The sequence below is a fragment of the Nymphalis io genome, chromosome 20 (assembly GCF_905147045.1).
Source record: "Nymphalis io chromosome 20, ilAglIoxx1.1, whole genome shotgun sequence".
NCBI classification, from domain to species: Eukaryota; Metazoa; Arthropoda; class Insecta; order Lepidoptera; family Nymphalidae; genus Nymphalis; species Nymphalis io.
Window position 1 is genome coordinate 331,940 of NC_065907.1, and position 12,486 is coordinate 344,425.

Here is a 12,486-nt window from a genome sequence, read left to right on the forward strand (position 1 = left end):
AATGTTGGAACATACGTCTGTATGTTTATGTCTATAAAAATAATAGTTATTCAAGATATAACAGAGGAGACTGATGGTAGCTTGTGCAAGCTCGTCTGGGTATAGGGTAAAATAGCAGTACTTGGTATTGTTGTGTTCCGGTTTGAAGGGTCAGTGAGCCGGTGTAATTACAGGCACAAGCGACATAACATCTTAGTTCCCAAGGTTGGTGGCGCATTTTTTAAAATTACATTTTCAGTAATTTTCGAGTAATCCTGTTATATAATATTATGCATAATATCGTTAAATACGTAAATCTTTAGTGTTAACAATACAATCACAACTTGATCAATATGTATTTCCCCAATTTACTTGCGCATCCGTCACCTCTGCTTAACAAGAGATCTCTATTCAAGTATATTTTGACAACCGTTAAAAACCCCTTTCTCCTAACCTCGCTGCAACACTCGACTTCAATCCACTTGTAACCTCTTTTCATTTTGCTCACCTCATGGTATTACTGTTATAATAGTCTGAGGACATCTAATATAAAAAATAAAAAACACATAGACATACATAAGTACGTCATAATATATACAACTTAAAAAAGATAAATTAAGTATATAAGCACCATATATTAGCAGAGTTCAGTCTGGTAACGAATAAATCGTAAGAAATATATATATTTTAAATATCTTGGAGTGGTACTTGTATACTGTGCATATATAAGCATAGTCCTGTATTAGACTTGTAGTAAATGTTTAGCTGTCCCACAGTTGGGCTTAGCTCTCCTTTTGAGTAGAAGGATTGAAGTTTATTACGCAACACTGCACCGATTTGATCCGCTATGTGGACATTTCCTCACATTATTTTCTGATGTTTTCGCGCACGATATTAATTATAAACAAATTAGGCAAATTAATATTCAGTGGTGCTTTCGTATTAGCTTTGAACCGACAACTTAGTTTAAAATTTCGGCTTAAAGACTTATTCCTCATATACATTAATATCGTTTGAATAAGTATCTCGAAAAGTACAATATAATAAATAGTTAGAAACTTAAAATAGATGAGGGTAGTAATAGAATATATTATATAGTGGAATTCCTCCAAAGCTCCTAACCTTCTCCTCAAAAAGGTAGAGGAGGCCTTAGCCCAGCAGTGGGCCACTCACCGGCTGTTACTATAAGTCTTAAATATAGGAAACTTTCACTGTTTACAAATACATCGGGCAACTTATTGTAGATTTGCACTTCCAACATTATAGGTATACCTGTTCCCATAGATGGTTCTAACGTTTGACACTTCAAGTTTGGATCGTCTTATTGTGCAGTGTGTGTGTTTTTCATAAAAGTGTAATTGGGTGTGTACTGCGCCATTAACCTGTTAGTTCTAAAGTATATAATAAAGAGGTTAAAAATACAAAGTAAATTATATAATTTTTTTATATAATTCACACACACGGTGAAATATAATTTAAAGGAATTATAAAATTATATGGATATAATTAAAAATCTGATTGACGTTTTTTTTAAATTGACTTCACTTAAAGTACGAAACAGCTAAGATGGCTCGATGGATAGAACACGTAGATCGTAATCGACTATCGCGGATTCAAATCAAAGTGCTTGCCTTGTGATTAATTTGTGTTTATAATTTATTCCGTGCGTTAATGTAGACTCTAACATATCTTAAATTCGAGGTGGCAGTATTATATAATAATGTATGTAGATCCACCTTTTGTTAAAAAAGGAGAGTAGGCTGTTGGACATTTACATTCGGATTGTTACTTTATAAAACTCATAATCGCGATTTATATTGCGATATTTAAATATTTAAAATTCCCCTGTTTCCTAATACACTTATTGTCCATTGATGTGGGCGTCAGACAATAGATTCTCTTACGAAAATTGCTACATAGTAATCAATAATGCACCAGACCGAATCGAAGGTCACCGTCGGCAATTAACCGCCTATATCAGTTAGAATAACACGTAGAAATTTTAATTTGACGGCTTTTTTACAGACCGAAAGAGAAACGTGGAAATAGTAAAAGAATTAATTAAAATAGTATTAAAATGTAATGACCTTGTTAGTAATTATTACTTACCTATTATGAATTACTAACATACAAATTATAATTGATAATCACTGTTTTTGAGTTGAGAGAGTCGGTTTGGCTTTATTCCCATATCATGTAGTAGGTATCTGCTAACTTATGTATATAACCTGAATTGCTTATTTTGGTTTGTATTGTTTATGTTGATTGGTACGATCTATTTACAGTCGTCGGCATTTGTGGCTAATAGTTTTCTAACATATTACAGTATCATCAGGCATCAATAGATAATAAGACAATAGTAACGTCAAGCTACTTAACTATAAATAAAGTTATTATTTAAAAATATCATTTCAACGCTTCGTACTTTAACTAAATTCTATTCATAGATAATAACTATACACCAAAAAAAAATTAACGGTATAATTATGATGTAATTTAGAATATAAGAACAGTAATTGTGACTTTTTTAACACGAAATATGAAATATATTCGTAAATATAAAAATGATAACTCCTCAAAATAACATTTTATAAGTTAAACAGAACATATTATGTACAGTTGTACATAATATGTTCAACGTGATTATGTGATTTTAAAATAATTCAACATGCGACCACTTATCAAGTACCTATCTAGTGTAAATATTTATTAAAATTATTTCGCATTGATAATTATATCCACATTTTTAACACTATATCTTGCAGTGCAGCCCCTATGTTATATTATAGAGTATATAGCTATAATCGACCTGTTCATTGACCCGACACACAGGACATTTCTAAATTATTTGACCGCTCGTAAAGCTATTGTCTTAAAACAATGAACGCAGCAGTGGGGTGATATAAACAGTTGAAATAAACATCAATAGAGAATCAATTTCCAGTACAAACAAAACATCGTGAGAGTGTTACATGAAGTCGCGATGAGACGCATATTCATCTTATTGTGTTTGATAACGCGCGCGTGCTTCGAGATACAAACAGTTCAACATTTTTATATTTCACGTAAAACAAGACCAAATTTACCACCAGTTAAAGCTGGTTACGTTTACACTCAAGTTAATGACGAACCGGTTAAGTTTTCTTCGTTCTATAATAAAATAAACGATCGATCGAAGACGAAAGCAGATGATGAAATTGACAGTTCATTGAAATTAGATGAAAATAAAATTAAAGAAAAGTGCACGGCGTGCGACGTTAGTACATATAACAATAAAAGTAAAGGACCTCCACAATCAAGAAAAGATATACACGATTCCATGTCTGAAAGAGCTGAGAATCTATACGAAGCTTCGAGTAATATCGAAACAAACCAATACTTTCATCCTGATGATGTAAACCAAGACTTCCATACTGACGATGAAGATATCAGAACGGATTCCAGAAACTATTATGGCTGGCCTTACTTTTACCACAGTCTCTACGAATATGAGCCAATGAATGTTAACATTGAATACGAAAAGGCAAAAGATAAACGTTTCATATCTCCGGGAGTTGATAAAATTATTCCCGTCTATGAGAATGTGGAAGAAGACGTACCTGATACTCAAAAGTATTCTGGTTATAATGATATGAACATTTTCACTACTGATAATCCTAATTATGGAAACCAGCCGTTTTTCTCATACGTTCTTAATGATTACTTCGATCACACATATGATGATGATCCATTGCATTTCAAAGGAGTTCCATGGGAACATAAGATACCATTTAAAGACATTTATGATTCTTCTAAGCGTGTAAGACGTCTTAACGACAACAAACCAGAATATCGTTCAGATTTTTCACATGGTCGTGACACATTACAAGAAACGAGTAACGGAAAAAACTACGATAGCGATCATGAATCAGAAAGTAATGAAAATGGTAAAGATAACAAATACAGCTATACTGGAGACTACAAGGAAAATGATCATAACTATAGAGGGTTTAAAGATTTCGCTGATGCCTTTACGAACAGATTTGGATCAGAAGATCACAACAAAGTTGCTAAGTATTCTATTAAAAATAACACCAATAAAGGTGGAAAAAAGAAAGGATTTCGAAAAGTTTACCATAAAGATGAATATCAAGAACACGATGAGTTCTTTGACGATAACAATAATAGTTTTAATAAAGAAGAAAACGGTGAATCTAAAGTACGTGTTGGTGGGTCGGATGCTCTTTTACGCTCACAAGCGGCAGCGGCGTTAGGAAATAATCAAAATAAACTAAACAAAGCAGAAAATATTGTAAACCACAATTTTGACGAGAAACGTGCCGAGAAACAACGGCATAAAGGGATTGAGAATAATTATAACCAGTATAGAGATTTAGTTAAAAATGCCGCCTTTAGTAACAACGCCGATTATTTCAATATTTAACTGATTTCAATGATGCGATGAGTTTTTATTTAATAATACTTTTGAAAATGAATATTTTATGGCGCAATCTAAACTACCGGATTCGATATGAAAATTGTGATAAAAGGAAATCTATTACATTTGTAGTTTTGTGTATTGTAAATGCATTTAGCAAAATCGAAATAAATAGTTTGTTGTATTAAATTTTATATGTTTTTGTAAAATAAATATAAATAAAACAATAAAAGCGTTTATTTTACAGTGTACTCAAAAATAACACGTGATTCATAAAATGGACAAAAAACTTGTAAAATTTTTTAAGACACTACCTTATAAAATATAATATAGACATATGTAGCAAATAATCAACTATTTATTTGTTCAGTAATTGGTACCATGTCTAGTTTTTTGGAGGTACTTGGGGGAATATCGGGAGATAGCCTAATATTTTCGACACCAAGGCGGTTGATTTTTCATTAAGCTTATCGATATAGTTACTGTAAGACAAAAGTGATCTCACTGTGCGCACTGAGCCCTGACTTTCGTATTCCTTAGTGTCTTCGTTCTCGCTACTCATGTCATCATCACTGGTTCTACTCTTCTTTCGAGGTGCTTCAGTACTAGTTGAAACATCATCATAATCATCAATTTTTATCAAGTGAACGGCTTTTCGAGCAACTTTGTTGGAGACCTGGCTAACTTTTCGTGGCATAATTAGTTTATTCTGATTTAATTGGGACTTAGGTCTTGCGTCGCCTTCTTCTAGTTGTGAACGTCTCTCAATCAACTTTATTTTCGTTCTCGGTTCTAAAGGCTTGCCTCTCCCAGCAAAGTCATCATGATGAATATCAAAGTCGTAATCATCAAGGTTAAAATCGTCATCTTCGTGTTCCATGGAATCTGAATATTTAACGGGATATTTCATTTTTATTTGATAATCCTCTTCACTACTCTCAGTATCAGTAAACTTAGGTATGGGCTTCTTTACAAGCACTACTTTTGGATCAATTGTCGATTTCGATTCGGTAATATTATCACGCTCCTTTAACTTCTTGTCGAATTCTCGCGGCCTCCGAATTTTGCCGTTATAAGAATTAAAAAAATCACGAAGAATTTTCTCTTGCCTAGATATATTTTCTCTCTTGATCTCGTGTGATTTATTCATATTTAGTTTCCCCTTTTCTTCCACGATTAATTTAGCTTGAGACGCAATAATTACCAAAGCGCTTAATAAAGTTATTGCAAAAACTTTCATTGTTAATAGTAGCTCTGTTAATCTTCGACTAGCGGTGTCACATTGTTTGAAATTGAATGTAAACAGTAAGATGTTTTAATTATTGTCTGTACAGCTATTATAAATGAAGTTAAACATATTTGTCATGAGAATTTGATTTGATTAACGCGCGAGTTTGTTTTGATAACAATGTCTTATGTTATCATTAACTACATTGTTGCATTTAAAGTAATTTCCTTTTTTAAAAACATTCGTATATTATTAAGTGAATATCGTTAAACAAACTTTGACTGCAATTCCAACTAAAAGTAAGGTTTTCCTGTTCCTTGTTTAGTCCTTTTTTGGTGCTACATTAGTAAACTCGACCATAACAAAATATCTACAAAAACAGAATGCAACAAGCCCACAAAAAGTGTCACTAACACTGTGAGAACTTTTCTTCTTAATTGTTTTGTTGTAGTTATAATTCTATATCACTAATCGGGTGATTGGTTCATTTTTTTTAATTTATTTATAATATTGTTATTTTCTGTCTTAAGTTGTGTTGATATAGTGAAACACATTGTTTAAAGTAATTGTTTATTTACAAACCACCACCGCCTCAGTAAACAAACTGAAAGAAAGCATATAAGAACGATGTGAGATCTATACGCCGTTAAACCGGCCTCACGAACAATATGTTCAAGTATATTGGTTCAATTGTTTGCTTCCTCTTGGTGTCTCCAGTGTTCATGCATTATATTTTTGATGATAATCCTAATGGTTACCTGTCTGCTGCTAACGATGGTCAAGATTTTGGAAGAAATCGAATGCCTCCACATAAAAAATTCTACAAGGCACGCAATAATCAAAATCTGAAATTGTTGAACGAGCGCACAGTGGACTCACATTTTAAAATGCAGAAACCCTTGCCGAGTACATTCGCTGATGTGTCAATGAATACTCTCATCCCAATTATATTAAATGACATATCTTCCATCAATCATCGTCAGCTAAAAACGTCAGAAGTTAATGTTATAAATAGTCCAAGAAAGATGAAAAATAAATTTTATGACGATAGTAACAATTTTAAAACAACTACATACAGAAATGAAATTACAATGCCTTATGATGAAATGAACTATGCTCCAACCAAAGAACGGGACACCAGTATGCATCATGAAAATCAACAAAATGTTAAAATAAACCATTACAAGTTTCAAATAGCTTCTGATAATAATAAAAAAGGTATCAATAATGGCAATATTAAGGCTAATTCACCTGAGCACAAAAAAACACAAATTTCAAATAATGAAGAAAGGACTCCTCTCATAACAAAAACAAATAAAGATCGAAATGCGAAAAGAACGTCTGGTTTGAGTGAGTCTCAACAACGATCCAATATAAATTTACTGAAACAGGATGAAAATAGAAGAACAGACATTGCTGGCATAGAGAAGAATTATTCACAGAACTCTATTACTAAGGAAAGTGACAAATTCGTATCCTTCAATGGAGGTGTAAAGCAATTTCAACAAGGCTTACATTTAGCAAAACATAATGAAAAAAAGCGCGATAGAAACCTGAATAGTTTTGAACCTGCAAGAAATGTAAGGTACAATATTAAAACAAAAGCTAAGAATAAACCGTATGCTTTTTATGTTATGAATCATGAGAACTTCAATGAACCTGATAGAATATTATCAGGAGAAGTTAGAAGCTATGATCAGGATTCATTACACGATTTTTACAATAGTGTTACCAACTACAAACACACTGATAGAAGAAATCATAACATGAAAAATTATGCTGTTTTTAGAGACAGATAAGTAATTAAAAATGAATTTGATTTTAATTAATTTCTTATTAAAAATAAACTATTTTAGTATTATCTAATGTTCTTAAGTCCTTCCTTGGGTTCAAGCTTGCTTTGTACCAAATTTCATCAAAATCGGTTCCGTTGTTTAGCTGTCAGAACGTCACAGACACACGGAGTTACTTTCGTATTTATAATATTAGTATAGATAATATATGTTTCAACTGTATACTGTTCGCGAGGCACATGTTTAGATGGGGTGGTTCCTTTACTTGACTTGAGCACATAGGCAACGATGGTAAATTGTAACCCTTTTTTATGTGGGGTATGTGGGGTATGTGTCCAAGACGCCGAGTGCGCCACGAACATCGGAACACCCACTAAAAAACCAGCGGTACCCTTTCTGTTTTAAGGAGGGGCGTCCCGGAATCGCTTGCGCATGCTACCGTGACGTTCTAAGTTGTAACCCTTACACGACACGTGACCGTTTTGATTCATTATATATATTTGAATTCCAAAAGGACTTTTCATAAAGAATAGTTATATTGTCAATGTTAAGGGAAACAGTTGTTTTTTTTTGTGTTTTTATTGGATTACTCACATCTAGAACAAGAGTCAACAAAACAATGTATTATAAAATATGGTTGTATAGTCATAGAAAACTCTTAGTAAAATTTATTAATCAGCTAGTTAGCTATTTGTTGTTATGAATATATAAATAGATTAATCATCTACTGTAATCGAATGTTGCTGGGCATAAGTCTCTATGTCATAATCCAACAACGACCAGATAGTCTAATATAGACAGGTTCCGATTACATGCTTTCGCTGTCCTAGGCCTTTGGGAGTTTGCCACCCCCTACTGCCTGAAAATCACGAAAAAAATAAAGATGTAAAAGTATTAAATTAGTATTTATTTGTGAGCTCATATGATCATGTTTTTAAGCGTGGATTTACTGGCGTAACTCCTAAGTATAAAGTTTACCAACCAAGTTTATATAATTAATTTTACCGCATAGACCTGAGCATACTCGGCCTATAGTGACATCCGCCCGGGCATGATTGTAGAATATAAGCATAAGATCTGAATTTATTTTAGTAATAACATAGTTATTGTAAAAACAAATGGCTTAGACAGAGATGATGGCAAGGGACCCGATGGAACAACATTAGTGCCATGGTCGATGGGACGTGTTCTTGTGTGGGATGCAACTTGCGTAGATACGCTGGCAGTATCTCATATCAAGAATACGTCTCGTAAAGCTAGTGATAGCAAATACTCAACCGCCGCTAATATTCACTTTTATCCAACGGATATGAATTTGCGGGGCTGGGTTTTGAAACATAAGGTCCATGGTAATCCGATACAAAAAAAATTATAAAAGATCTTTCCACGAAACTGGTGCACACTTCTAGTGCCCCAAGAGCTGGCGCTTATTTAGCCCAAAAGCTGAGTCTAGCGGTGCAGAGAGACAATAGTGCCAGCGTTTTGGGTACAATGCCACAGGACAATCTTTTAGACGGCGTGTTTTTGCTTTAAATTTGTAATGTGTATTTTGTTCTTTCTTTTTATTTCAAATTTGTATATTATAAAAATGTCTGTACATAGTTTCTAAGATTAAATTATAAAATTATAGTTTAGAAATATGTTATTGTTTCATGTTTTGCGTCATCATTTCATGCTACATTATACGTATACTATTGAAAAAATATAATAATAGTCCCGAGAGAGAGTGAATAGTGACGTAAATAAATATAAATGTAGGAAGTCAATATTTAATAATTATTTATTTATCGACACAGACGTGTTCTCCGTGCCTTCGGTGTATCTTTCAATTATTTTGATTTTAGTAGTTTGAACTAGTATATTTTTTTCAGACACTTTAAATCGAAATTCAAGCGTTACAATTTTATAATATCCTTCCTGAGTTATATTATACATAAGAAAAAACTTTTTGTAGAATATTGTATAGGTCTTCATAGGATTGTGGATTCCTAGGCTCGTCTGAATGTTATTAAACCAACCGCATTTAATATTATAAATTCTGAATGCTACTTTATTTTACATAGAAATACATAATTAATACGCGTACATAAAAATAAAATATAAAAATGAATCTTAACCGATGATCATGGGTCCAAGCACCACTTAATTTTCATGTACTTAATTTGTGTTTATAATACATCTCGTGCTTGAAGGTGAGCAGTCAAGGAAAACATCGTGAGGAAATCTGCATGTGTCTAATTTCATTGAAATTCTGCCACATGTGTATTCTACCTCTAGTTGTATGTGTGAGCAGCGTGGTAGAATAAGCTCCAAACCTTCTCCTCAAAAGGGAGAGGAGGCCTTAGCGCGGCAGTAGGAGATTAACAGGCTGTTACTGTATATAAAAATATAATCTTTTACTAAAATCGATTCTCGCCAGTGCTTATACAAGCATAACAAACAAAGTCACGAGGACAAAAAAACATAACATCGTTCAGCTCTAAGTGGACATATACAAACATAAAACGAAGCTATGTACATTTGACATCGAGACTTCAATGAGGTCGGGTAAAAGGTCTAGTTATTAATATTAACAATAATATTTATATCGCACGATCAACGGACGCCCTTCGTCAAAATGGCTGCATAGCAAAATGTTTATTTTTTGTTGCACTCGCCTAATAAACGCGCGCCAATGCACCGTACAAATTACACAGGGTTTTTCATTATCATTGACACAGAACAGTGTTGCTCAATCTCGAGAGCGCGTTCATGAATGTCAACGTTCGATGTTCTTATATTAGCTATATAAGGGTTTCTCTTGTATTTTGCTGTCATTGCTACGAGAGAGGCTCGGGGAATATGCTGAGTCGCCTTGCTCTTATACTAGTTGTCGCCGCTTGCGGCTCCTGCATGGAAATGCGGGAGACCGTTGAACGCATGGTGATGGTCCGCACTACCGGATCTGACCTTCAACCTGCCGCCTCAGGCTACATATACAAAAAGAAAAACGATGGAAAAGAAAGTGTAATCGAAATGGGTGAAAGTGAAATCATGGAACAATTAGCTAAGCTTTACGAACAACCGAAAGCTTTTGCCGCACCGATTCCAGTCTCAAAGGGGCTTCTTAAGGCAGAGGAAGAAGACGAAAAAAAATCAGAGTCACAGAGTGAAGAACGTATAATTCCTGTAAAAGAGAAACAGGAAGATCACGTTGACGGTATAGCTGATGACGATTACAAGAAGATCTTTGATGAATATACTTCGCATTATGGTGACAGTAAAGCCTATGACGATTACCTACGTAGTTTGAGTCATTTTGGTGATGGACTATATAGTGGATACGAAGGAGATAATAAACATGATGACGAAGGATTTAAAGGATATAATAAAAAACAGCGCTATGGAGACGGTAAAGCTGGAGACTATCACAACGAAAAATATGAAAGTTATGCCTATTCAGGCAGTGATCGTAAGGGAGACGAAACCAAAGTTCATGAAAAACACAACGGACATAATCAAAACGAAGAGGATGGAAAGAAATCTTCTCTCGACAAGGCAGATGCCCACGGATTTTATAAAGTCTTCGATAAAGATGACAACCAACGCCAAAAAGACCATCAGATTTATGACAACAAAGACAAAATCGGTTTCCATAAATTTGCAAACGGACATAAATATCACGGAGAACAAGACAGAGGATATGATAAAGATGGTTCTCACGAATCAAGACATGAAGTCGACTTTGGAAGAAGCGGGCACCATGATGAAGGTTCAGGAACAGAAGCAGATTCTGACCATTCCTCAGAAGAAAAAAAATCATCTAGTGAAAAACATGGAGATTATGGATCAAAGGTCGGACAGATTGCAAGCCGAGGCTACGGCTTCAAGATTAAGCATTGATGATGGCGTTTTAAAGATATTTGTTATAGTTTTGTTAACTTTTGTAAATATTTAATTTATTATTAGATAAAGATAATCTAAAACCTATTTACGAATTTACTTTTTTCTCAATCGTTATCAAAACTAAACCTTATATAATTTATATCAATAAATTCTTATACCAACACACACATGTTATTAAATGAATTATCTATAAAACTTTACTAATTTATACAACAATTTTGTAGGAAATAATAGTTTTTTTCGGCCACTATATCTAGAACGTAATTGACGGTATCATAATGACCGTTATCGGCCATGGCAGCCTTCAAGAGAAACTAAACTACGGTATATTATATGACACAAAGGTTTACGCAAACTCAGGGCACCTGCTATTGCCTTCTCTGTAATTATCCAATAGGAAGGCAGAACCGACTCGATGGGAATGTGCTCAGACACAGGACCAACGTCTTTCATGTGCTTTCCGATACACGGTATTGAAAACGCAGCCAATTTCCAAATTACGGGCTGCTAACAGAAAAACTCAAAAACTTTTTATGTACCCAACCTCGCATAGATATAACCTAGTTAGAATTTGCTCCCAGAACATCTTAAATTCATAAAAATTTCGGTTCTGATAGCGTTAAAACATACTTACCCTATTTTAAGTACCCATATGAGCGAGGGCATGGCGAACTTCTGTCTTGTATTTAAAAATATATCCATCAGCTGTATCAAAAATCCGCAATCTTTACTTAATCTAAATAAAAAATGTTCTTTTAAATATAGGCTACTATTATGTACTACGATATATATGATATAAATAACAAGGTATTAATGATTGCTGAATCTTACGTGGAAATTATATATAACTATTAATCGAAATCATTAACCGGTCTCTCGATAGATTCATTTTAAAAAGGTTATGTTTAACGATGTCATAGTTGATTTGTTTTTTTTTTATTTGATTTATTTTATTAACATTATGTACTATGTATGTGCACTTGTGTAAAGTATAAGAAATACAAAGAAAATAGTGTAACAGATATTTTCACGTCTAATTAGTCTTTCATTAATTGATAACACTAATTAAGCATAGCTTATTGTGAAATTGAAAACAACTGTTGTAAGGTTAACTTCGATTTATTTGTCTATTCTTTGTTCAACTTCAATTTAAAACTAATAAAGCTAAATTAAAATTTACATTG

General features: G+C 33.4%; 3 protein-coding genes across 3 annotated transcripts; 2 read left to right on the forward strand and 1 right to left on the reverse strand.

Moving 5' to 3' along the window:
• The first annotated feature begins 2,962 nt into the window (after positions 1-2,962).
• On the forward strand, positions 2,963-4,445 carry LOC126776462 (probable serine/threonine-protein kinase clkA). The gene has a single exon (XM_050498979.1). It carries the CDS (start codon positions 2,963-2,965, stop codon positions 4,400-4,402), a length of 1,440 nt encoding a protein of 479 aa, XP_050354936.1. The 3' UTR covers positions 4,403-4,445.
• Positions 4,446-4,669: 224 nt separating this feature from the next.
• Positions 4,670-5,614, reverse strand: LOC126776461 (uncharacterized). Its single transcript, XM_050498978.1, has one exon. It carries the CDS (start codon positions 5,544-5,546, stop codon positions 4,782-4,784), a length of 765 nt encoding a protein of 254 aa, XP_050354935.1. The 5' UTR covers positions 5,547-5,614; the 3' UTR covers positions 4,670-4,781.
• A 4,644-nt stretch (positions 5,615-10,258) lies between these two features.
• On the forward strand, positions 10,259-11,299 carry LOC126776279 (uncharacterized). The gene is made up of 2 exons (XM_050498617.1): positions 10,259-10,486; positions 10,565-11,299. Exons 1-2 carry the CDS (start codon positions 10,259-10,261, stop codon positions 11,297-11,299), a joined length of 963 nt encoding a protein of 320 aa, XP_050354574.1.
• The last annotated feature ends 1,187 nt before the right edge of the window (positions 11,300-12,486 follow it).

Excerpts from the sequence above, each read along its gene's own strand:
- LOC126776462 (XM_050498979.1), top strand. The coding sequence starts at position 2,963 with ATGAGACGCATATTCATCTTATTGTGTTTGATAACGCGCGCGTGCTTC.
- LOC126776461 (XM_050498978.1), bottom strand. The coding sequence starts at position 5,546 with ATGAATAAATCACACGAGATCAAGAGAGAAAATATATCTAGGCAAGAG.
- LOC126776279 (XM_050498617.1), top strand. The coding sequence starts at position 10,259 with ATGCTGAGTCGCCTTGCTCTTATACTAGTTGTCGCCGCTTGCGGCTCC. Across the intron at positions 10,487-10,564 it reads AGCTTTACGAACAACCGAAA|AGTGAAGAACGTATAATTCC; the intron begins GCTTTTGCCGCA and ends TCAGAGTCACAG.